The sequence below is a fragment of the Xenopus laevis genome, chromosome 1L (genome assembly GCF_017654675.1).
Source record: "Xenopus laevis strain J_2021 chromosome 1L, Xenopus_laevis_v10.1, whole genome shotgun sequence".
Classification (NCBI taxonomy): domain Eukaryota; kingdom Metazoa; phylum Chordata; class Amphibia; order Anura; family Pipidae; genus Xenopus; species Xenopus laevis.
Window position 1 is genome coordinate 122,631,404 of NC_054371.1, and position 27,477 is coordinate 122,658,880.

The 27,477-nt window shown below is 38.8% G+C and overlaps 1 protein-coding gene across 1 annotated transcript in view; it reads right to left on the bottom strand.

Moving 5' to 3' along the window:
- Window positions 1-762: 762 nt before the first annotated feature.
- Window positions 763-27,477, bottom strand: part of yjefn3.L (YjeF N-terminal domain containing 3 L homeolog) — a 54,977-nt gene continuing 28,262 nt past the window's right edge. Inside the window, exons 2-6 of the mRNA XM_018223751.2 lie at window positions 25,439-25,547; window positions 13,186-13,296; window positions 8,358-8,471; window positions 7,983-8,133; window positions 763-1,020 (exon numbers count right to left, since the gene is read on the bottom strand). Of these exons, the coding sequence (XP_018079240.1) occupies window positions 800-1,020; window positions 7,983-8,133; window positions 8,358-8,471; window positions 13,186-13,296; window positions 25,439-25,547 (706 nt within the window). The 3' untranslated portion in view covers window positions 763-799. The remainder of the gene's footprint in view (window positions 1,021-7,982; window positions 8,134-8,357; window positions 8,472-13,185; window positions 13,297-25,438; window positions 25,548-27,477) is intronic.

The following is a 27,477-nucleotide window of genomic DNA, read 5'->3' on the forward strand; positions in this document are numbered from 1 at the left end:
ATGCTACTTTGGTAAGCTGCTTTAATGTTTCAGCTGCTATAATTATATATTATCTGATGGTTAAGTCTTCATTTTGTATTTATAGTTTTCCTTTAAGATTTTCTAAAAGAGCAGTGGTAACAGAGTGAGCTTGAGAATTTTGTCTCCCTTGCTGATCAAAATCACCCCAAGTTGTTGGTTACCGTAAACTTCTGAAAAAAGTCTGACAAACAATTAATTAAAAAAGAAGAGTATGAGGGCAATTTTGAGGTTTTTGTATAAGGGCAGAGACACACGCTCAGATTCCGGGAGATTTATTCGCCCGGCGCTAAATTGGCTCTTCTTTGGGGTGACTAATCTCCCCGAACCACCTCCCGTCAGCTAGAATCTCGCCGGCGGGAGGGCAAACTGAGCTTTTTCGAACCTTGGGCGACTTCGCAAAATGAAGCACACCAATTGCCATCACGCTGGCGATTTACATTCGAGCCGTCGGGAGGCAGTTCAGGGACATTAGTCGCCCCGAAGAAGAGGAGATTTGTCGCTGAGCGACTAATCTCCCCGAATCTGAGCATGTGTCTCTGCCATAATACTGGTAATCTTCATATCTGCCATAGCCCTATGGAGGCAGAGTGTCACAATTTTGAAAACCCAAACTACAAGGAAAGGTTACATCAAATATCATAAATCATGTGTCTCCCTCTAAAACTTCTTTGGAAGAATGAAATTCCTTCACATGTTCTTGTAGATAATGAAAAGACTCTTTCAAAATGAGTATCAAAAGCATTACAGAAAACATAAATATTTATTAATGATTAAGAACTCAGAGGGTGGGTTTTCCATCCTTTAATTCCACCAAGCATTCTGTCCCAGGGTAAACCAGCGAGTTTAGCTCAAATTTCTTCTGCAGATCATATGGTAGGAATCTCCCTGCAATGAAGTGATGTTTTCCAGTAAACTGCATAGCACACTTCTTAGGTGCTGCCAAAGAGATAAGCATCTCAGGATAGATACCTTCTGGATTCCCAGCATCTGCATCCCAGCCTGAAATACATAAACTGGCTTTAATACAGCGAACAAATGATAGCCACGTTGTTAAAAAGGTATTTGTATTATACTAGATAGCTTTTCTTTATCCTTGTAACTACAACTCCCAAAATGTACCCACCCATTTAAAGAAACCCCTTATGTAGAAAAGGCACATACACACTATCTGAACTACAATATTTATATAAATATATATTTTTACATAGAATTACATGATTGCTCAGATGAAAATAAAACCATGATAGTCTGGTATGATAATATACTGTCCGACTAATTGGTCCATGGACTGAACTGATGGAAGCAGCTGACAAATTGCCATGATAAAGTGCAAACTTTGTTTTATATGATTTATCTGTGCACGTAGAGAACTATTTAGCAACGCCCTTTAAGCTCACAGTGTCACACAGAGTAGATGTCTGGATGAAGTCTCTCTGCATTTCAGAGAATCCATGCACTGCTGACAATGTATCTATCAGTTCACAATGAAACAGGGTGAGGGAGGAGTTGCAAAACTTTGCCAGCCAAAGGGGATTCTGAAACAATTCTTACAAATCAAAGACAGAATATCATGGTGTCCATACAATGGGGTATATTTATCAAAGAGTGAAGTCAGAGATCACCACAGTCCTCTAGAGTGAAATTTCGCCACTCTCGATTTAGTTCTATGGTTTTTTTAAAAGAGTATTTATCAATGGGTGCAAGTGAAAATTCATCCTTTCAAAATCCCATAGAAATAAATGGAGAGTGGAGGAATTTCACTCTAGAGGACTGTGGCGATCTCTAACTTCACTCCTTGAAGAATATACCCCAAAGTGTGAAAACATGTAAAAAAGACATTTATATTTAAGATGGACAGGGTAAAAACCCGATGGGCCCAGCTGACCCATACCCCCTGAAACCCTGTGCTGCCCCCTGATCTCCCTCCCTGGCCCCGATCGCAGCCGCAACTGCAGAGAGTGATTGCAGGAAGGCCTCAGAACCTCCAGTCCAACACTGTGAGTGAATGTCAAAAAGTGGGGTATTTTTTCCCCTTTAAAGGGTGGACTTGCGGTAGATGTCCAAATTTTTTTATATGTGATACTCGGAAGTTATAATCTTTGGGTCTCTTTAAAATGTAGGACTTTTGTAACCTAGTAACAACTAGGATTTCTAAGAACTAAGATATACACTGCAAAACCACACATAAACACATATAGAGGCACATTTATCAAAGGTCGAATTTCAAATTCGAGTTCGAGTTTTTTAAAACTCCCATAAACTCCCATGATCTCCAAATTCGAAATTTACTATAAAAATCTAATTTTTTTTTAACTCCGGTGAATAAGATTGACTCAAAAACTCGAATCAAATTGGATTCGAATTTTAAAAACGAGATTTTGAATGTCTGCAAACAACTCAAAATTGATCCCTGGACCTCTCACTTTGACTTAAACAACAATTTGGCAGGTTTTAGGTGGCGAATAGTCGAATTCTAGTTCTTAAAGGGCCAGTGTATAATAAATCTCAAAAACTGAATTTTTAAAAAACTCTAATCGAATTTGAATAACTCCCTAGTTGACAGTTTCGACCATAAAAAAAAAACTAGAAAATTTGAATTTGGAATTCTCAATTCGACCCTATAATATTCCACGATTACTTATTTAAAGGTGATCTGGTGATGGTATCTTTCAGCCTGCAGTCCCATTTACACTATTATTTGAAGCTTCTGTTTAGCAAGGTATGAGATAATTGCAGCTTGTGGTCAGGATGTACGAATTAAAGAAAGAAGGAATTAGTACCCCCATTTTTCTGGGATTCTATTGATCGGTCCTCTCAATCCATCCTTTCTTTTCTTTTCTAAGTGCATATCCAGATGCGGCTAAACAGACCCGTTTTATGTTTTCGGATGACATCATGTCTGCAGTTTCTTGTCTCAGACCCCTTGATTCTCAGGCCTCTCATGTGATGAAGGGATAGCAGCAAGCATTCCTAAATACTGACCACAGAAGGAGGTCTGGAACTGTAGTGTATTGACCAATTTGACAGCTAGCTCTTTGAAGCAGTTGGCTGCTATGCCAGGTAACACCAAGGCAGAGAAAATCAGTGAATCTGCCATATTTATCTAGTACTTGTTGATAATGTATCCTAGTCTGCCTAAAATGCAAATGTTTCAGGTTATATGCATTTCAAACACACATTATATGTATTCAGAAATATAACATATACACAATATATTTCCTTATATATACAGGCACACTGGGAAAATAGGCAGGAACACAGACTGATAGATAAGAAGTAAGGAAATAGAAAGGCAAATGAATATAAAGATTTACAGACAATAATGCTTACACAACTGTGTGTGTGTTTTTATATTATGAAATATGGGTATTGCGGCATTCTTCTCCCATTATCCATATGGATCAAGTACATTTGTTTTAACATTGCTTTTTTGGATGTGGACTTCATCCTACAGCTGAGGCTTGCCCTGGAAGGAAGAGGGTTAATAAGGAGGTACCTGCTTGTACTTCATTTGTGCAGCTCATTGACAAATAGGTGAGACTGACTAAATGATCCACAAACTGTACACATAACCCCACACCCACAGGTTTAGAACAAAAATATTCTAAGGCCGCTCTGCACACACCACATAACCAAATAATAATAGATTGTAAACTTCCCTGGATTACTTGCGGTTTCCATCACTCAGTCAAGAATGTTTTGTGCAAGTCGGCCGCAGAGTTACACAAATCTAAGTTTTTTTCATGTGAGGTATCAACCAGTCTGTGTGGGCCAAGTGCTTTTAATCAAAATTCTATCCATTCTGACCCCAACTGCCAGAACAAAGAAGTCAACTGTGTGACTTTGGGGAGAAAGCATACTATTTAAATATTCTTTTGTTATATGTTCATTTTTCCAGCAAAAACTATTTAAACACGTCCAGGCGCTGGAATGTTAATATACAATGCTGATGTTCTTGCAGGTATTTCATTATGCATACTGAAAGATGTACGACTGTGGTCATTTTTCACTGGGCTGTAGGTGCTATTTATTTATTTTTTTGCTTTCTTGAGTGAGAACACTGTCATTCCAGACCAAGTCGGCCTATGAAAGACAGAGGATGAGGACTGCAGTTTATGGCAGTATATGGCAAGCTAAAGACTCCAGTCTTCAGTTATCTGTTTGTTGTCCAGAGCAAAGGACAGCAATGGACATTATTAACTTTGCTATGCATTCACTGAAAATACGGATGATGGCACATGGGAAGATTTGATGCCCGTTAAGAAAAAAAAAAACCCTCCCTTTTCCTGTGGTTAAGCCAGATCATTGCAAGTAATAGGTTTGCTTCTGACTATCTTAATGTTATCCTATGAAAGTATTTTTTCAGAAGGTTTGACACCCACAGTAGCAAAGATTTAATTGTGAGTGACAAATCTTCTCATGTGCCATAACGCTTAGTCATTATAAAATGTACTGGGGGAATGGTGCATAAATATGGGTGCAAACAAGTCATTTTTCCACCCTCTCCTTCAATTATTGCTCATTGGTGCGCAAAGACGTGCACCTCTGTATAAATACAGCCCTGCCTTATTTTGCAGAGATGTATTAATGAGGGGAAAGCTGGGAGCAGTATGTGGGCATCATTTTAGACACCTCCCAGGTTGCATGGCATTCAGATGTACAAGCCAGGATGCATGATTGGGTGAAAGAGGCAAACTGAAACCTGTGCTTAGCACCTACTACTATAGAGTTGACCCAGTAGTGGAAAACTTTGCACATGTTGATCAATACAAAGTGCAGGCTACATACATTTTGTGCACCTATGGGATTTGTAAATGAGGCCCGAGTTGTTGGTCTCAACTGCTTAGTAATTCAGGGTTTGCAGTCAAAGGTGTTCAAGCGAAACATAACACAGTGAAGTTGATGAGATTTAGTTCTGCAGGTTTTAAGATGTATCCTATGAGCATGCTAGTTTCAAAATTTGTACTGCTGAGCTAAAAAAAACACAATTAGAACATCATTTTCACTCATGGGCCACTTGAAAACAGTATTTGCAGAAATATAGTAAGTCTTAGGCCTAGCGCCAAGCAGATTCCTTTGTAAAGTAAACAACAGGCTAAATGACTGCAATCATGAGCTTTTCAACTAGAGGGGAACATGGCACATGTGCCTAAGGCCTTACACTTGAATATGTTACTAGGAGTGACTTGTTCTTTGGCAGTAGTAATGAAAAGTAAACATAATTTGTGAACTGTGATACCATTCTTCATGTAATCAGATCTTGCAAACTCTTATGTCATTAGTAGCTTTTAAAGAGCTGATGGCTCCATCACAAACTCATTTGCAAACATAGGTAGCAATAACAACCACAAGCATATTAGCTCAGAACAGACTAAAGGTCCCCATAGCCGCAAAGATTTCTCTTGCCGAACGACCGATTTTAGGGAAGTCCGACCAATCCTTCGAAATTATCGTGCGGTTAGTGGGATTCGAACAATCGTACATCTTACGATTTTTCGGCCGACATCTTTCAGGAAATTGATCGGCCAGGTCAAAAAATCTTTGTCGGCCCCAGTGCCATCTCTCTATGTTTGCAGGGCCAAGCAGGCAGCTCCCCTTTGTTTTCCTGGCAATATGGTCTTTTTATATACGAATAGTCAGCCAGCACTCACCACTTTGATTTTTGGTTATAACGACCGGGTGCACATCAATAGGTGTCCACTCTCACCAGCTTCAATATCCCACAATCACAATAGACAGCACCAGTCTTGAAGATTTGTTAAAAAAGCCTTTATTGGAACTTCATGGCTTTATCTGAACAAGCGCAACAACGTTTCAAGCCGCATGGCCCTTTATCAAGTCACCACTTGATAAAGGGCCATGCGGCTTGAAACGTTGTTGCGCTTGTTCAGATAAAGCCATGAAGTTCCAATAAAGGCTTTTTTAACAAATCTTCAAGACTGGTGCTGTCTATTGTGATTGTGGAATATGGTCTTTTTAGTTGATGGTCAATTCGTACGATCGTTCTGAGAAGATCGTGGTCTCACGATCAGGATCTGATCTTTTAAAAATCTCAACATCTATGGCCAGCTTAATACAACTTTGAAAATGAAAGCAAAGTTCAAAGTTCCAAAAATGCACCCAAAGTCCAATTCCCAAGATATGTCTTAAAATGCTCTTATTGCATATTATATTGGGAAAACATGCAGACATGTCCCACAGACCCATGTTTAGTGATGGGCGAATCTGTGGCGTTTCACAACACTGTATAATTTGCGAATTTCCTGCGAAATTCATAAAACCGCTAAACAGCGTCGGCATCTCGTTTTTGCCGCCGCCGTCCGTTTTTTTTTTTATGTCGGCGCATTTTTGCTAGCGAATTTTTGCGCCGGTTTCGCAAATTTATTCGCCAGCGGTGAATCACGGGAATTCGCTACAAATTCGCGCCTGCCGAATAAATTCGCCCATCACTACTCATGTTAATAAAACTGCTCGTTTATCAGAACAACAAGCCACTGTGTTGTTCTGTAATAGGTTTATCTGCCTGATGTACAAATACAGTAGAATTATACATTCCCTGTCTGTGCAAATAAATGTCTACCACTTCAGCCTATTAACTCTTGCTGGATAAAAAAAAAATCTGTTCTGTAATGGCCAAGTGCCTTGATTCTGTAACGCCTTTGTACCTCCCCTGCCTGCCCCTCCTGAATACATTGCTGCTATACACAGGAAGTGCTGTATTCATGGAAATGAGCAGCAAATAAACATATAGTGGAAGACAGGACATGAATCCCACTGCTCTGTACACACAGCTTGTAAAATGTGCACAAGAAATGTATCCTGAGCACATGTTGACTAATGTTTTCAGCAGTGGACCAAAGTTTAAATTTATATTACTTAATGAAAGGTCAGTCTGCCCTTGTTAAAACTAGGTCATTGTTTTAGAAGTTGTGGGTTATTAGGAGGAACCTGGTAAGGTAGTGGTAAACCGCTATAAGGGTGGAAATGAGGTTCAGCTTTTCTGATAATATGTGTGCTCGAAGATGCTCTTCATTATAACGTTATTGCTTCCCTTATTAGAGAAAACCCATTATTACTTCTTCACTTGACAACTAAATCTACCCACTTATAAAAGCCGGGTCCCTGGTACTTTCTAAGCAGAAAATGATGTACTAGAAAAAGTGTATCCTGCGAGATGTATGGATTTCATGCTATTTTTACTTCTATGTCAAGACTGGAGGATGCTGGGAAAGTGAATATGAAGGCATAATTTTTCTTCTTTCCATTATTTAAATGTGGGTCTGGTATACATTATTGCCTGCATACTAACATACCCAGAGTGTACAGAAGATGCTTGCCTATTGATAAACAGTTGGCTCTATTTAAATTCACTGGGTAATTAATCCATATTAGAGTACTTCGATAGAAATTGCAAATGGAAATATTGCTCCTAATGCGAGTATCTGACACTTTTCTTACTATAAAACTTGATATTTTGTGACAAAAAAGACCTTCCAGCTTCTCTCAAAATCCACTATACATAACTAAGCTATATTACATAATAACTGTCACAGTGTGTATTTTCTTACTATAATTTTTCAATTTATTTTTCTTATTACTTGTGTTACATTCACCCATATTGTTGAGACTTCTTGCCAGGAGTAATTATGCTTCATGTTTTTGTCCTTTTGTGTTTATTTTAATGTCAATTACTCAATTGCATGCAATTCCTTCCCTCTTCTAATACTCAGCATTACAAACTACCTTATTTCTACATCTTGATTTCATGAACCCATTACAATTATCCATACATTACATTAGACCTGCTCAGATCACAAAAGCTCATGACACCCCTCAATTACTGCTGTGCACTATAGAACTACTGTACAAAAGGATGACCCTTATATTAGGTGACAGGATGCTTTTAAGGCACTGTGTGCAAGAGAGAGTTTAATTACAATGTTGTCATCTTAGCCACTCACCTGATGGAATATCTAGACTGATCATTGGAATCTTGATCTGTTTCATTGTTGCTAGAATACTAGTACACGGCTCTTTCAACTCTCCAAACTCTGCTTCTATTCCGAGCACTGCGTCCACAACCAAATTATATGCATCGTTTATTAGCTGTACCTGCAGGGCACAAGCAAACCATTGCTAAGACACTTGGGTATCTCTTTTGCATGTGATTCAACAACCTAGTGTAAATTATGCTGCAATGACTTTTTGCTAGCAATGCTATGACCCCAAAAATGTATTAATTTCTTTTCCGCTCAGATGTTGTCTTGCTTGTGAATAGTTTACAATGTTATTGAAAAGCTAATAATGTTCGACTTTGGCCCAAGGCAATATCTTACTTCTGTTGGAAGGTAGGATAAAAAAGGAATGTCCATCTTCTCACATTGAATGGTTAAATCTTTGTAAATGACATCCAGGGATCTTTTGGGGTAGAAGATAGTAGGCTCATAATCCTGTAAGAGTAAGGAAATAAAGTTTACAACTTCTGCTACACATGTCAAACACCCTTCATCTTATGTTAAACTACACCACCCATCATCCTAAAGTAGAAAGATAAAGCGAAATAGTAAAAAGACGTTTGCTACAGGTCTAGTCACCTATAGCAACCAGTCAGTAGGTAGTATTTACAGGTCAACTGTGAAAGCAAACATCTAATTTGTTGTTATAGGTGACTTGGGCAAACAACTTTTATTTCATTAACCCAAATGAGGTGTAAAAGCTGTAGCTTAGCAACAGCAGGAGGACACCTTCTTCCATCACTCCCAGCTCATATTAAGTGCATTGTGAAATGCCTAATAAAGTTAACTACCAAATGCAATACCACATACAGTACCACATCTCTCACCCATTTAATTCCTATCTTGCCCACACCTTGTGTATTATTCCCTTCCCTTTAGATTGTAAGCTCTTTCTGCACAGGGCCTTCCTCACCTTCTGAAGACGTGAAGCACTAGTGCTCCTTCTCTTACTTTAATGTATACAGTAATATCTTCTCCCACATGTAACACTCTTACATTCAAGAAATCTCCAGTGCCAGCTGAGTTTGGAATATATTAGCAGAGGGAATATAGAAACTGAAAAGGGCACCCAGCTCACTTGCAGTATCCACAGATTCCTTACAACCTACACCTGAATGCTGTTGTTCCCTAACTGGTGCACAATTGCCAGAGGACTACCCCAAACACTAATTTCTCATCAGCATTACAGGCTGCCCACACTAACTACCCTAGCTGCTCATTACCTATTAGGTGAGCTAATATAGGTAAAATATCTCCTATTTAATTCCTAGCAAAATGCAGTCTCCCCACCTGGGCTGTTTTTCAAGGTCTGTCTTGCCTGTAGATGTTCTTAGGCCTAAAGTGTAAGTTACTGTCTTTCCTATATAGGCTCCCTGAAGATGTGACTCCCCCACGCTAGAAGATCCCAGGGGAAATACCCTAAGAGTCAAAGATAGGGGTTGGTGTACACTACCTGGCCGGTAAATCACCAGATAGGGCCGTGACTAGTATTAGGGCTCTTACTGACGAGCGTTTTTGTTTGCGTTCCCCTGCGTTCCGTTTTTCTGCGTTCAGCCGCAGGGGAGCGCAGGAATAGACGCATTACATTTTTTCCAATGGGGCTGTACTCACACAGGTGCGTGTAGGCGCCGAACGCAGGAAAAATGCAGCATGTTGCGTCTCAACCTGCGTTCAGCGCATACATGCGCCTGTGTGAGTACAGCCCCATTGGAAAAAATGTAATGCGTCTATTCCTGCGCTCCCCTGTGGCTGAACACAGAAAAACGGAAGGCAGAGGAGCGCAGGTAAAAACGCTCGTCAGTAAGAGCCCTTACACATTTACCGGCAATTATTATTTGAGGTATTGATGTATTAAAGAAAAACTTTTTCACTGGTCAAAAAAAGCACCCTCAATCCCCAAGGTCCTATTGAGGATAATACAAAGTCAGAGGAATAAATTAAAGGTGTATTTTAAGACCAATGTGTTTAAAAAGTATATAATTTATTTATCAAGCTAAATTCTTAAAATATGCCCGGCCAGAAACACAATTAATAGATAATCAGTAAAATGACAGCCTTATAATGACAATTCACTGAGAGAAGTACCTTATACTGATTTACCGAATTGTAAAACTATAACTCCCCACACAAAAAAACTTTTCCAAGTTGGAGAACTTTAACTCACAGCCTTCCTTGCTATTTCACAATTGGGGCAAGCACCTATCATAACCTAGGAGTGTATATTGTATTATTAAAATTTAAACGAGTGACCATCCATCTGGAGTAGACTTGATTTTAAGAATTTTGCTTGATAAATAAATTATATACTTTTTGAACACATTGGTCTTAAAATACACCTTTAATTTACCGGCAATGTCATTACCGCTAAACTTGTAATTTCCCTTTCTTTCACAAAGTTTTCTGCACGTTTTTTCCAACCACTCTCGGCCACTGGGATCATTGCTGTGCCCAGGGGCGTAACTATAGAGGAAGCAGACCCTGCGGCTGCAGGGGGGCCCAGGAGGTATAGGGGTCCCATGAGGCCCTAATTCATATACAATTTCAATAAATATTGGAGAAACAAGTCAACCTCTAAACATTTTGGGGGCCTGAAAAATAATTTGCTGTGGGGCCCAGTAATATCTAGTTACGCCACTGGCTGTGCCCCTGCAATGTCATTGCCCTGCCTCCCTGAATGATGGACGGTAAGTTTTGGCCAAAAAGCTGGTAACCCTAGTTTGTTGCCACTTGCTGGACATGACAAGCCCTCTCCTGCAAACTCCCATTCATTTAAACAGGAAACACCTCTGATACAGGCACTTTTTTAGCCCAAAAACAAGCACTGAATTAATTAATACATTCATTACTTAAGACTGATTAATTTATAATATGTATCTTTTGTACTCAAAATAAATGTTTCCTTGCCTCCCCCACAGTCTAGTGAAACCTATAATAAAAGCACTGCTCATATGATTGCAGGGATATAAAATCTTGCCATGAAAATGCTAGGGTTAAAAGTGTATAATCACACACACACACACACCACACACACCACACACCACACACACAGAGCTTAAAACCTTATTTACTCAGATTTAAATTGGGTCAGGTCACATTGCTGACTCTCATTTTTTCTCCATTTATTTTAAAGGGATCATAAAAGAAGAACATTGGGTTCCCTTTCATGTGATTGGCTTCCTTGAGGAGCAATATTTTCAAATGAGTTTGCTTTAGTATTTTACAAGGTTAAGACTTCTGTTAGTCAGACACAGCAAGGCTCATTTTTAAAGTCATTTGTTAGAAAAATTCCAGACACTGTCTGCATGACAGAGGGCACAGGAATGCTGGCTCTATGGACACATCCGCAAGGCGGAGTGACTGTTCTTCCTATCATTTTCCAACAACGAAAAATAAAAATAACTCACAAAGGGGGAAATGCAGTAGCAGCAGAAAGGCAATGACAAAACATTGTCAGGGTCACCTCAGGATCTATAAAAGGGGCTTTCATTTAGGGTGACATTGCCTAAACAACAGCTTTCCAAAAATATCTCCTGAGTAACAATGTGCAGGGGGACAATCTGTAAAAACACACAAGTGTATACATTAACAGTGGCTGCTATTTACATGTAATTGTTCTGAGGTTTATGTATATTGCTTTCTAAGAATAATGGAACTTTAAAACTGATAAATTGCATTCACCTATCTGTTATTTATAAAGCACAGACATATTAAGTGATGTTGCACAATGAGAAACCGGAAAAAGATTATAGACCTCTGCTGTGAATTTAAAATGTCATTTATAGACTGTCCTTTACATAATACAGGAAAGCAATTCTCTTTTTAGCTCATACACCCACTAGGTGCTTTGGAAAGAAGCAAAGTAATTTATTTTTTATGAGTTTAAATATTTATTAAGGTTACTTGAGGGATGTACACTCTCAGGATGGTCTCAAGCTGTTACTAAACTACAATTCCCAGCAATGCCTCTGTCTGGAGGAATGTACATTAGGCACCCCTTGGTTAAAATGTGTGACATTGCAATCACTGAATTGTACCCCTTAAGTAAGCCCTGCTGAGTTCCTATGAAGCTTGCACCTGCTCCAAGCACCCCAGCTGGGCTCATTTGGAGAAATATGGAGAAACACTGGTGCAGAGAAGATGCAAGTTATGAGAGTAAACAGTATTACTGTCTTTTTTGCCTCCTTCAATTTAAGTAGGGAATGCAAGAAAGACATCTCCACCAATATCATCTGTACCCCATAGATTTGAGGAAAGTGTAATTTTTCTATTCTTCAGCTCTGGATGGCAGCCAAAGGGATGAAATTAGAAAGTAAGTGGTAAGGGGAATGGTTTGATCATGGAGGCAAGTTTCACTCTTAAAGAGGTTATGACGATATGTATATAAATATATATAATATGAATAATAATAAATAAAATATTATAATGAAGGCAGTGATTCTGCACCCAGAATCGGGTCCCGATGTTGTTTCCATGCTCCCCTTTAATGGGTTGTTTACCTTTTAGTATGATGTAGAGAGTGATATTCTGAGACAATTTGCAAGTGGTTTTCATTTTTTATTATTTGTGGTTATTTATCTTTTTATTCAGCAGCTCTCCAGTTTGCAATTTCAGCAATCCAGTTGTTAGAATTAGAATTAACTATTCTATAACATACTTAAAAGCAAGCCACCCCTTTAAAAGCTAATATTCCTTCTACAATAGCAAATTCTATTTAAAATATGGTGCACAGTTAAGTCTAAACCAATTATTGGGCGTCAAAGCCTTATTCTAGGTCCTCAAGGAGAAACCATGGAAAATAGGAGGAAGAAAAAAGAATGATGAGAAAATATGACAAAATAAGAGTTGCTGAGTACTTTTTAATATAATATTAAAAATATTATATTTAGTCACAAAAGTCTGTTTTATTAGTACTTAACTGCTAGGTTCTCAGCATCAGGTTCGAAATCCAATATTCACCAAGCTTTTTCTGTAGAGCTACCAATGGGCAATGTCACTGCAGCTAACACTTAATAAATATATCTCAGATTTCCACAGTGACGACTCACTCAAGGTATGTGTTAGCATAAACACCTGGCCTGTGGGTTATATGTAACAGGAACTGGAAAATCCTTTTGGGTGCAAGCACTTCATTTGCTTTCATGTCACTTACATAAGATCGTAGGTTCCTGGCACAAACCAAGCCAATAGCACCATTCTGGTCAGGTCCACAAATAACCAAGACAGTCGGCTGCTTTCTGGGCAGTGTTCTCAATGGGTAACCCTATTGTGAGAGAGAAATCTGTTATGGTGGAATAAAAATGTAGACCCATCCATGGAATAATCTTTGCACAGAAACAATAGAAAAAAGGTAACAATGAAAAATGGTTTATGACTTGTATGCACAGCATTTACTTTTGGAATAAAAATTACATGGTGAGAAGTGGTGGATTACTTAGGGTGTGTAGGGACCCATAGGGTTAATGTGGCTTTAAATCCCTCCACCTCCTGATCTCCCTAGTTGCTGGCCAGATGCACATGTAGTCAGTTGTAATTTACATATCCCAGTTATTAGCCAAGAGCTGTAGGGACCACTTCCTGTCACACTTTGGTATCGTGAGTGAGAAAGGGTGGATCTTCCTCTTCGGCTTCTGGTTGCCAGGCCCGGATTTGCGGCAAGGCTGCATAGGCCCGGGCCTAGGGCGGCAAAAAATTGCATTATGGGGACGTTCGCATCCCCGTTCAACTACACTAGCTGCGCCGGCGCACTGGGAAGGCGGGCGCTAGGACTGGTCGGACTGCGCGGCCTAGGGGCGCCCAGAAATTAAATCCGGCGCTGCTGGTTGCTGATCCAGCTGGATGTTTCCAGGGAGTCTGGGTAAACCACTGCCCAGTAAAGCCAAGTTGCCCTAGAGGGACCTGAACCTCTAGTGTTGAGACAGGGAACAGGGACCCCGTGAATGAGGCTAGTGAGTTGCAGGAATATAATTGTTATCGACTTTCTAGGCGAGTAAGACAGTGAGGGAAGATAGAAAGAGCAGCTTTGTACTCCATCAAGGAGGTGTAACAGGGAGTAGCTTCCCTAGGTTATAAGATTTGCCTACAATGAAGGGACACAGTGGATAGGGTGTCAGGCATTAGGTTCTCCTCCCTGACCACTCCACTGGGTGGGATCCAGACCGTGTGTGAGGTATTTCTGCCTGGAGGAATGCTGTACTGCCTTGACTGCATCCTCAGGGAATGCACTTGCATCTGCCTCTGATATACTGTCTGAGCTGTGTGACTTTATATTCTGCAAATGCCTCTTTACTGATGTAAGTAACCTATTTTGCTCTGTTTGATTTGCAAGAACCTCCAGTCACCCATTTCTTTATTGGTTAAAGCACAGTAGCCTGTGGGAGTTGTAGTTGCACTACACCGCACCTTCAATACTTCCCTTTTGCGAAGGCCCTGCCTGTTTAACATATGCTCTAGTATACTAGCTGGTTGTTAACCCCGTTGACCTGGATAGTCCAAAAACATGTTACAGGTGTTTCTGCGTCTGATCATGAAGGATTATTCTAAAGCATCTACATGCACCATATGCTGTGCACAATAAAGCAGGTGAATGGGTCTGTGGGATTGTGAAAAAAAACAATGAGTGGCCAAAATATTCCCTGCATTTCCAAGAAGCAAAGCTCCAACATTTTCATCATGGTGTTAACTTTAAGGCATTCATTTAGAAAATTGGTAATGTAGCAATACAACATTGAAGCAGATACTGTACTGTAAAACTGCAAATGTATAATTGTAATTTAGTATTGTACTTTATCACATATATATATTTGTAGTGCTGTAGAAAGACATGAATAAGTAAATATTATGATATGGTTCAGCTTCCTACTAAAACCCTATATGTTTCTAAATGAATTATTAGTGCATTTTGTTTGCAAATACACAGACACAGCACTAGGGTTTTCAAAATAGACTCAAAATAATTTCTTGTAACAATAATAGAAAAAATCGATCCTCACATGTATGATACTATAGGTGACTAAAAGTAGGACCCAATGTCAATAATTTTATTAGGAGGAGCACTTTTTCTGAAAATAAATACAGCTTTGCAACGAAATTTGCAGTTGCACCAGCACCATTTTTCACAAACCCATGCACTGTATCAAGAAAAAAACTCAGACATGATTATTATCTACCCCTTGCCTTCCATATCAACCAATGGGAACAGAACCCTCTCTTTTCTATCAAAGAAGCTGTCTGGGCCAGGGTTGGACTGGGTTGACGCTGCCCCTCCAACCTCCCTCCTGGCCCCCGGCTGTGGCCGTGTACATGAATAAAGGTAAACGTGGGGGGGTTGGAGGGAGGTTGCAGCTGTGGAGGGGGGAGGGCCTGGCCAACGCGTCTTCGCTGCTGGGGTGGGGGGACCAGGGGGCAGTCTGGGGCCCCCAAGCAGCAGCCCAGTCCGCCTCTGATCTGGGCACATTGTCTGAAATAATTTAGCAACATGGGAGCCTTTTTTCTATAAAGAACAGTTGTAGCATAGTGGAAAGGAGTTTACAAGGTAGGGCAATGAATATGCTATTTCAGAGCTAAAAACACAGTAACTGCAGAGCAATTTTGCCTATCCATTGACTTTGATGCATTTTGGAGAAATTTCTTGGTTTCATAAATTTTTCCACAGTTTATCAAATTTTTTGGAATGAGCCACTATTAGTTTTTAAAACTGTACTTTACTTTAAAACAAAACATATAGCATGGGGAAGAATCAGAACTGGATCTCACTGGTAACCTGCAATCTTCCCTGTTTTCATTTTGTAGACTGCTATTTGAAAAAAAATCCAACATTTTTAAAAATAGTGGGTAGACAAAGGTTAAAACTGGGCAAATACTTAATTATGTGTAAATAAAACACTTGTATGCCTAAGCTCTACAGGGCAAGGGCTTCCTTCCTCTTTTATTTTTAATACTTAGCTCGTAATTTATAATGAACTGTACTTTCTATTTATTTTTATTTATTAATGCAATGACCTCTGTTTGTTCTATTCATTTATTGTTCTGCTGTACAGTGCTGTGTATGTAAGTAGCGCTATATAAATAAATATATACATACACATACCACACAACTGTTGGTGTGTTATTGCATTGTTGAGACTAAGAATTCCCACAATACCAACATAGCCAGAATCAGTTGGAAATCAGTTTGATCAGAAAAGGAAGATGTATTGCAATAACAAGCTCCAAATACAATTGTATTTAGCAGCCAAGAGAGCTCTCTCCCTCTGACTGTTACATGACTTTTTAAAAAATAAAAACACATTATTATTTTATTCAGATCATTATATTGGTAGGGCCCCACCCTGAATGGACTTTCCCAAGCATGCCAACTTCCACTTTCTATCTAGCAATAATGCAGATTCCTTATAATTTTGTGCTTATCATACTCATTTTGTTTATAATTTATGCTTAGCTTGAGATACATCATGAAACCACTACTTCAGAATCATCATTAGAAATAAAAGCTAGAAGCAAAATAAGTTCATGCAGGGCCTAGCTGACCATGCATTAAAATACATTAGAAAAAGGCATTACAATTGGAAGCAGGAATAACTAAGATGTTCATTCAGACCCATAGGGGCCATGGTGTTTAGTTGTCAATCCACATTATTTCTTTCTGGAGTAACATTTGATTATAATCACCCCCTCTAGGGGGCGCACACACTATTTGTAGGACTATCAATCGCAATTGGTTACTATTATGGCCCTGATTTTTTGTATATACATGGATTGTTGAGACTGGAGGCAGCAGAGTTTCCAGATAGGGCACCACATTGAGTCACATATAGAATCTTGCATTGTTTCATATTATGAAAAGATGCACCAAATATAAGGAAAAAATATACTTATTTTTATCCAAGTCAGACCAAAAACAGAAGATTTCCCTTTTAGTAAAATAGATATACATTTTTCTCTGAAAATAAGGGAAGTAGTGGTTAATATGACAGCAGTGATAATTCTATAACCGTGAGAATGCCATCCAGTCAGGCTCTCAATGTATGAAAGAGAAATGGGATAGCTATTTATAAATGTTTTTACAAAAAGCACTAGTAGTGTTTCATATCTCACTATGCCTGTACTTATTATAATATATAATCAGCCAGTGGGTGGCTGTTACCTCAAAGATATCCCGGAAGACGTAATAGCCATTTATTTCGTAGATTGGAAGAGTTTAGTGTATTGTGATCATAAGTATGTGTGGGTTAGAAATAAGTGCTCTCTTTAGTATGTGTACTGATTCTACATCACGGCTTACTCTTGTCAGGTAAAGCACAACTATACATTGGGCGCTATCAATTGGGTCTTTTTCCCTTTTACTGGCTTTCACCAGTTTTGATAACTTCATTTTCAAATCTGACAACAACAAATCAAAAACTGCTCAGTGTCTCAGCTGTCAGAATCCTGTAGGGGTTTAGTAAATGTTTACAGGTATGAAATCTGGAATGTATCTGGAACGCTATGCTTGATCCATGATAATGAGGCACTCCCACCAGATAATGAAAAGAACAGGGGCAGTGTAGTGGCTCAGCAGGAAACACTGGTGTCCTTAATCACTGGAGTCCTGAGCTTGATTCTAGCCTGGATAGAGTTTGTATGTTCTCTGTATGGGGTTCCTTTGGATAGCTTTATCCCACTGTTAAATCAATGTAGAGCATTCTGGAGTATTGGGTGAAGGAGAGCTGGCTTCTGGTGTATTGTTTAGAGAGTTAGTAGATGCAGTGTGGAAAACAAAAAGCTGTACCTGGTAACCAACCCCATTGGCTGGTTCAGGCCATAACTAACAAATTAAACGAGTGATTCACCTTTGAATTAACTTTTTGTATGTTCTAGAATGGCCAATTCTAAGCAACTTTTAAGTTGGTCTTCATTATTTGTTTTTTTTATAGTTTTTTAAAATGATTTACCCTTGTCTTCTGACTCTTTCAGCTTTCGAATGGGGTCACTGACCCAATCTAAAGAATAAATGCTATGTAAAGCTACACATTTATTGTTATTGCAACTTTTTATTTCTCATCTTTCTATCCAGGCCTCTCCTGTTCATATTCTAGTCTCTTATTCAAATCAGTGCATGGTTGCTAGGGTCATTTGAACTCTATCAAACCAGAATGCTGAAACTGCAAACTGGAGAGCTGCTGAATAAGAAGATAAATAACTCAAAACCAAAAAGAATAAAAAATGAAAACCAATTGTAAATTTTCTCAGAATATCACTCTCTACATCATACTAAAAGTTAATTGTAAACAACCCCTTTAATGGTAGTCCCTTGCAGCATAAATAAGGGCCCCACAGACCCCACCTCGCATGTGAGTCTGAAAGGACCTTGTATCCAAATGATACAGTATGTCCTTTGTTCTATGTAACAGCTTTAGGGTCTGGCCACAAGGGTAGATTCGGGGAGATTAGTTGCCAGGCGACAAATATATTTTTTTTTGCGGCAACTAATCTCCCCCATCTGCCTTCCCCTGCCTTCTGCCGGGTAAAGTGTAAATTGTAAAATGTTGCCAAACTTTGGTGAGTTTAGCAGCAGGGGGCTGCCAGTAGCATACAGTATTGATCCGCTTCCCCATGCTTAATTTGTTCATTTGTACCTTCTGCCCTTGAGTCCTTTTCACAATAGTATTTGCCTGCATTATTTATTGAGGTGGGAGGAATGCTGCTCAGGCCCCTAATTTAGTCCATGGTGGGTCTTTTTGGTAATGGTTTGACAGATTATTTTGGTATTTATTTGATGGTCTCTAGCAGCCCTGGATTTGTGGGCAGTCCATGAAGGCCCGGGCCTAGGGCAGCCAAAATTGGGGGGGTGGCATGCGGCCTTCTGGCAGCATCAAGAGATAACAAAGTAGCAGAGCTGGCGGGGGAAGCAGGTTGGTGTGAGGATTGTGAGCACCAGGGGGGGAGGTTGGGGGGGATGCGAGCACAGGGGGAGTCATGTGTAATGAGAGGGGGCTGTGTGAGAGCAGTGGGGGGCCTAGGGGCACAGGCATCTTGAAATCTGAACCTGTGCACAGGACACTTGTCCATTTATCAGCTAGTGTATTCCAACTGAAAAGCACCCAAAACCTTTAATTCTATCATCCATTAAAATGAAACTGTGCCAAGAATTTTCAGGCTGAAAGGTACAGGTACTGGTGTTCTCAGCTATTTTCCTTTCAGGCCAATAGAAGACTTATTTACGACTTTTTTCAGCTAGGTCAAAAGTACAGTCTGGAAAGAGCTATTAGTCTGTCTTTATGCTTAGTCTGTTACAAGGTTACACTCAACCACAAAACTAAGTAAAATGTGTGCCTAAAACAGTCCTGTCCTTTGTAGTGGCAATAGTCAGGTTTAAAAAAATATCTCTGTGGGGTCCCATTACAAAATCTCCAGCTACTGTTAAGCTACAACTTCCAGAATCCCATAATAGCTTTCACAGCTTTTGGGGCATAATTGGGACTTCGATGAATCTGTTTATAAATCCCACAGGGGAATTTTAATTCTCCATTTCTTTGCTACCGTGGAAGTCAGGCCCAGAATATGTTTGGTATGGGATAGTGGCATCTGCCTGCTGCTTCTTTTTGTGCCTAATGCCTAGTAGTCCTTTATGACTTGCCCCAATCTTCTTCTGACTACTAAGGCCTTTCCTGCAAGCCAATTCAAATTTATCCTAATGACTGTGTTTTCGTTGCATGGGATCAGTTCCATGATCCCAAACTAGAGATGCACCAGGATTTGGCCTTCTTCAGCAGGTTCCAGATATAGCCAAATTGAATATGAACACTTAAAATTACATAACTAGTGGGTTTTTTTAACACTACATGCATGGTTCATTTAATCCCTTCCTCGTCCTAATTTGCATATTCAGATTAGTGTTTGGATCTGGTTTGGGATTCAGCTAAATCCCTAATGAAAGATTTGGATTTGCCCCAATACCAAAATAGTGGCTCTGGTGCCTATCCCAGACCCCTTATGTTTTTATTTAGAAAGAAACATCTTAAATTTAATAAAGCCAAATGCGTACTTAGAGGTCAAAATTATGGTAATGGAATATCCATTGGAATGCCAGCAAGCTGAGAATACATTAGGGTAAGATAGGATATTATTATTTCTAAATGTTCATACTCCACAGCACTTAGGATCTTATGGAGGCCTTCCATGAATGCATCCATTACTTATAGCTTCTGAGGATTAAAGAGCACCCTTTTTACAGCAGTAATACATTTCAAGACACAACTTGTACAATATGCTTCTGTTTATCAGTTCCTTATTTAGAATTAGGATGTATTTTTTATTATCCTACAGTCGGTTACATTTTCATTGATGTTTTGCTTAACTGGCAATGTCAACATAAAAATAGGAACTTTTAGTCCCAGTAATCCCAGCAGTAAATTAGAGCAGTAAAAGTACTTTCCTTTTTTAAATTTTACACATTTTTAAAGAAAGAAAGAAAGAAAGAAATATTATACCGTTTTTTTTTCAATTGATAAAAAGGAAGGGTCTGTCATTTCTGGAAGGTGCTTCTTCCAGAAATTCCATTTAAACCATGAATATTTGATTTACAGAATGTACCAGAGCTGCTGCTGGTGATGTTCTTTTGCAGCTAAAAAATGCTACAGAAAATATCAAGGTATTGCATCCTATTGTATGACCCTTATTTTCATCTGCTAGAAGAGCTATAGAAGAGCTATCAAACAATACATAAAGACTTATTTACAAACGCAGTGCAATGTGTGCAAAACAATTGGACTCATATTAACATATTTTTTCCCCATAATGCAGCATTTATCTCAGAATCATAGATTACTGGAGGCAGATGGATCTATCATCAATTGCTTTGAACAGTTATATTGATGTACAAGTACTATGTTTGGATTTGAATACGGTTCATTTCCATACATTGTTAAGTGAGAAAGCATACCCATTCACTTTTAATTTTCACAAAGGGTATCTAAATCTGAATTGGTTTGTAAGACAAATATCTATTTTATTTTATCCAGTGGCATAACCCCTGAAATTTCATATATTATGGGCCCCCCTTCTGCAGGCCTCTAAACAAAGGAAGCAGACCCAGCTGACCCGTGGACCCAAGGGCTGATCCTCTGTTATCACGTCAGTGATTTTATGCAACAAGTATAAATATTGTATGTCCACATATGTAACCTTATGTGTTGCTAGGGTCCAAATTACAATAGCGACTATGTACTGATTTGAATGAGAGACTGGAATATGAATAGGAGAGGGCCTGCATAGAAAAAAAAAAGATAAGGTAATAAAAAGTAACAATAAAAATAATGTAGTGTGCCAAAGATGTATTGGTATTAGTAATTCAGTCCAGACAAGACTCTTTGAATGATGTTATTTTATGTTAGAAGAAACACAGCTACTTAATGTACTTCCTGAGCAATGGAATCAAACAAATACTGCCATGGAAAATTAAGGTCAATTCCAAAATGAAGAGGTTTATTCAACAATAACCAAATCAGCACTGTAACATTTCAATAGATACTCCAATTGCTTCAGTTAAGTCTCCGTCTTCAAATCCTTAATAAGCCAAGCTGTCAGCAGAGTAATAGTTCCACAACTTCTCTGCTTGTGTTGATATTGAGGGAGTGAATGTCAGTAAATACATGCATTCTTCAGTTCATTTCAGCTTATTCATTTGGTGCTCATAACCCCTCTTTTTGGAGTTGCTTTAGACAGGAATTATGTGACAAATTATATCTCTTTGAGATTGTGTTTTAATTTTAACAGTAACGCTCTTCTGCTACTGTGGCAAAGATTGCACAGAAATTTATATTTTTCTCATTCTCTTAGTCAAAGAACAATTGTATGCAATGGATGTTCTAACAAACACTTGTAGTTATCTCTCATCCTTTCTGCTTGGCTATTTTGCTTATGTGTCTTTTCGTTTTTTTCTACTATCCCAGTCTCACCATAGCATCTCCCTTACCTCCAGCAGAAAGAAAACCAAGGGGAGAGATGGAGAACACCCAGTGCCAATGGCAACTGTTACCCCTTTACATGTGTAGTCTTACAGAGCATTTACTTTTTAGACCCCCATTTGAAAGCTGGAGAGAATCAGAAGAAGAAGGCAAATAATTCAAAAACTATATATATGTATATATATATATATATATATATATATATATATATATATATATATATATATATACTGTATATATATAAAACATGAGGGTCAGTTTGAAAGGTTGCTTAGAATTAGCCATTCTATAACATACTAACAGTGAACCACCCTTTTAATATACTTCTTAAGCCCAAAACTGAACTAAATACTCAGGGTGAGGCTTTACCAGGGACCTATAAAGAGGTAAAATGATGTTTTCATCCCTTGAGTTAATGCACTTTTTATGCAAGACACTCTTGTAACTCTTGTAGCTACTGAGTGACTCTGCCTAGAGTTACACAGTCTTTTATCCACAAAATTCCCCAGCCTTCTCAAGGATACCCCTAACACACTACCACTTAGTTTATAATTCACATTTATATTATTGCTACCATAGCTTGCACTTATCCACATTAAAACCTAATTTTCTCAAGGTCTCCAGTTTAGACATTTTTTTTTCTGCAAAGCAACAGCATCCTGCATGGAATTTGTAGTTTTGCACAATTTAGTGTCATCAACAAAAATAGAGCCAGTACATACGATGCCCACCTCCAGGTCATTGGTGTGATCCTGCAACATGCACACTGAAAACATAGGGGCAGATTTACTAAAGGACGAGTGGGCTTTTTTAGGAAAAATTCAGCAAAATAACAATTCGCAGGGACATCACTAATTTACTAAAAGGTGAAGCAAACAATTTGCTAGAGAAAAAGCTCAGCGCTAGAGAAGTTTTGCGCATTTCGCCAGGAGATTTTTCGCTCAGGCGAACAATTGTTACTCTGCAAATTTATCAAAGTGCAAACTTTCTAAACTGTTACCCATTTCAACAGAGTCCATTTTGCCAGGTTATACCAGGTGAATTGATAAGATGACGCTACGTCCTCAACATTATTATGTCTTGTATTCCAAAAGTCATAAAAAAATGACAATCCGCTGGTGTTTTTACACATTTTAATATGGGATTATGTTTAAAAGTTGTAACTGTTAAATATATGTTTTTTGTTTTAGGGTAGACTCATGTCTAGGACAATAGAGCAGCTCTTTTGTTTCATTTTTAAGTGGCCACTTGCAGCAATTTCACCAACAATTACTAATAATAACATATATATGACCTTTATGTACCTGCCTGTGACGAATAGTTACCCTGGTGGTCTAGTGGCTTACCCTAATGCAGGTGGGGGCGCCCGCCGTGCCTTCAGCGTGGGATGCCCACTGCATTCCTACTGTCCCATCCAGCTCCGTTTCTCCTATGGCGCTCACACCTGTGCGCTTCCAGGTTTATTCGCCGGCGTGATGAAGTCATCGCGCAATGGCATGAAATTCAAAGTATTTAAAGGTGCTTTGAATGAAAACTCATTGCCCGTTGTTAGGTTCAATTTAGTTTGTTCCTGGTGCAATTTCTAAGTGAATCCTATTGATCTTCTGGCTATTGACCCTTGCCTTGCCTGACTATTCTGAACTCTGTATGATGACCCTTGCCTGTCTGTTTATTCTGACCTCTCCCAGCTGATCCTTACCTGTCTGATTATTCTACGTTCTCCGGTTCTGATTCTGGGCTGTCTGACTATTTTACGCTCTCCAAACCTGATTCCGGCCTGTCTGACTATTCTACCCTCTGCAATCCTGATTCTGTCCTGTTTGACTATTCTTAACTCTGCTTGTGCTGGCCCAGCCTGCCCATCCACGCTGCATTGTCTGGTCTGTCTTCCAAGTTGTGTTTCTTCCATCCATTATCCTTGGTGAAACGATTGTGACCCTTTGCTCATCCAGAACCTTTATCTTTGCTCCTCTCTTAGTAAGACCTGGTGGCATCCAATTAGCTGAGAGCTTCTCCCGAGGTGAAAAGCACCTGTTAAAGGCAGAAGCAAGAGCCGAGACCAGGGAGCCTAGCATTGGTTCTGGAGTTAGGGTGCCGAATGTGACACTGCCATATTTCAATTGACTTAAGTGTCAGTATGTTAAGTTTAACTAGGAAGAAAGTAACTCTTACATTCGTATTCGCTGTAAAATTTTTCCTTTAGTAAATTTGTCCCATAGACTCTAAGGGGCAGATTATAGACTCTAAGGGGCATTATTGTTATTTCCTAAAACCATTTTGTTGTATATAGCTTATATTTTATCTCTATGGATTCCATAGCCCTACAGTCCAGCATGGTTGTGTTTATTTATTGTATATTTCAGTTTAATATGTGCATGCAGTGTAAATCACTTTAAAAAAAAAACACAAGAATAATATTGCTGGAGCTGTTGCTGATATTTGACAGTATCTGGCAGGTTACACTGTTTAGCTTTAGTTCTGGGGAGTGATTAAAGAGACAGAGCATGTTATTATTAAACAGTTGTACAGGTATCGGAATTTACATGTACAAGACAAAGAAAGTCGTGTAAACCTGAGACATTTAAGGGTCTGCCAAAAAATGGTAGGCTGAAGACTCACATTGAGTATTAGTTTTAGTATTACATAAGGATTCTGACTTTTCACTTCCCACACCAAGTACTGGAGATTAGCACTGTGATTATAACAACTGAAGTCTGGCAATTGGAGCAAGTCTCATGATTAAAGCATTAAGTTTCTGCAGTATTCATTGCATCATGCCTTTCCATGACAGCCAGCCCAAGCACCTGGTTTTCGTGCATGGAAATGATCACTCTGTAAGAGATCAGGCAAGGCACTGACTGTGGAATCTGCTCATGTCTATCTATAAAGTTTTGCTTCTATACATCTACCTATTGCTGCATCTATTTATGTACATGTTTCTGAGCTGATATCAGACTGACAATAACTATGTTTCTAGTCAAAAGAAAAGACATAACAGATGTGCAGCTGCTTATGCTGGACATATTCATAACCATGAATTTTCCAGACAGATTCTTCACAGGTCACATGCTCACTCCACCTAGATTCATATGTGGAACTGAAAACAGGAACATCCATTAATTTTTTGCACATAAAAAAGGTCGACACAGTATTATACCTGCATTGCTTATCATGCAGTAGCACAGAAAACCAAAGCTAGCTGTGTTGCTTCCATAGCACTGGGGATTGCACGTGAGAAATTCAAAAACTATCAAAGATCCTGCATATCCCCAGTGGTTTGGAACCAATGCAGATGCCGTCTCTAATATAATGCTGCCCTAAGCCCGGTCTTTGTGGCCTTCCCACAAATCTGGGCCTGGCCATGTTAAGTTAATATTCAGAAAGAAAACTAGAGCCATAAAAGACTTCATATAACATAATGTGATCAATAATGAAGACATTATAAGGGCCACGTCTTACCTTTGTGACTGCCATTGCACAGCTGTGTCCAAGGATCTCCAGTAGTTGCTGCTTCCCAAATCGATAATCATCTAGCAAATCAGCTTCCAGTGCTTCAGCTTCCTGTTTACTAGAAAAAAGGAAATGCCCAGTAAATCTTTAGTCTCTATAGTTTTTTTTAATTTCTTTCAGAGATGAGGTAGGACGTTTACAAAGAAGTTAGGTAAGAGAATGATATTCATAAAGCAAACCATACGCATAACTTAATTCTACAATCAGACATGGATTTGCAATGCAAATTTGCAATGTGAATAATAGTAAAATGCTCAAGACCTGCATTTTTTTGCAAGCAAAAAAGGTCTTTCCATAATTTGGATGTCTATACCTTAAGGCTAATAAAAAATCATTGAAACATTAAATTCAATTGGAGTGTTTTTACTCCAGTATATCTTAATTGGTATCAGGTACTATTCTATTATTACAGAGAAAAAGGAAATGTAAATTATTTTATTAAAATAGAGTCTATGGGAGATGGCTTTCTGTAATTTAGAACTTTCTGGATAACAGGTTTCTGGATAATGGATCCCATACCTGTACATGGATGTAATGGAGGAGAACTGAGAATGACAACAGGAAACATCTAGTTGAATTCTAGAAGAGTCAAATCTCAGCTCTATAGGGCAGGGATCTCTGTGTTCTTGTTACTTTGACACAAATGTTTATTGTAACTGTACTTTGTATTTATTTGCAATTACTATAGAACTTTATATTTATTAGTATGTATTACTGTAATGGCCCCCATTACTGTACTGCTGTACAGTGCCGTGTACAAAAGTAGCACTATATAAATAAAAATATACTTACATACAAATCTCAACATACTGTAACTATAGTTTGAAAGGATGCCCTTCGGGCAAATCAGTATTGGGAACGTTTTTTTGAATAATAGTAGTTTACAGCACTCAGTGTCTGCATCTGCCAAAGCTAACAAAATGGTAAAATGTTGCAAATGTATAGAAAAGAGACAAAGATGGCTCACTAAACTAACTAAAGGGATTCATGAGCTATTTTCAGTGACTTGATAAAAAGAGGTTATTCTTCTAAGAAAAGAGACACCTTTGAGAACAGGTCAATATATAGTGAATAAAGTACCCCCTAAAATACAAGGATATTATAAGTTACCGAGGAGTTTCATGAGTTTCATGTTTTTATACAGGTCACGGAACTACGAGGTAACTTCTAATATCCTCATGTTTTACAACTGGGGGTACTTTATTTATTATAATACACAATTTTCAGTGAGTCATGTGACAGAAATGACATCAGAACTCACCGGATATAATTTACAAGATATTCATGGCTTTTGTGTATTATATATACATACATTTACAAGTTCAATTTAAAAGCTTGTCCAACAACCTTTTCTTATATGGGACATTGCAGCTGACAGTAGTACGACAAGGGGGACTATAGTAAAGGAAATCACTGTCAATATAGAAAGGGTTACTTTTCTACAGTAAATTATGAAATTGCCTAGCCTGAACCACAAAGTAATCCACTTGCTCAGGAGTGTAACAAGAGCACCCCGGGGCGCATTGCTGCTCCTGCCCACAAAGCTGCAACTGTCCGCGACCCCCACCCCCCTCCGCATGCTAACACTGGTACAAGAGTGTCAATTAAAAGAAGAAGAGTGGCAGGGAGGGGGATTTGAATACAATAGAGGAAGCTGACCCCATGGTTTGCCAAACCCCCACCCCCATGGGTTCTGCTTCCTCTATAGTTACGTTACTGCACTTGCTCAATTGGGATCAGGAAGAAATGCTTCCTTTAGTTAGGCTAAAATTAGCAGGTGGTCAGATGGCGGTTTTGTTTGTCTATCTCTGGATCAGATTGTGGATGGGTTAAAAATCATGGACGTGTATTTTGTCAACCTAACTTACTAAGCTACTGTTTATGTAATAATAATGTAATTTAATAGTTAAAGCTTTATTCAGAGAACAAAAAATCCTTGTATAATCCTTTTTCCATTGCTTTTGGGTTAATTTGCTAAGAAACCCCTA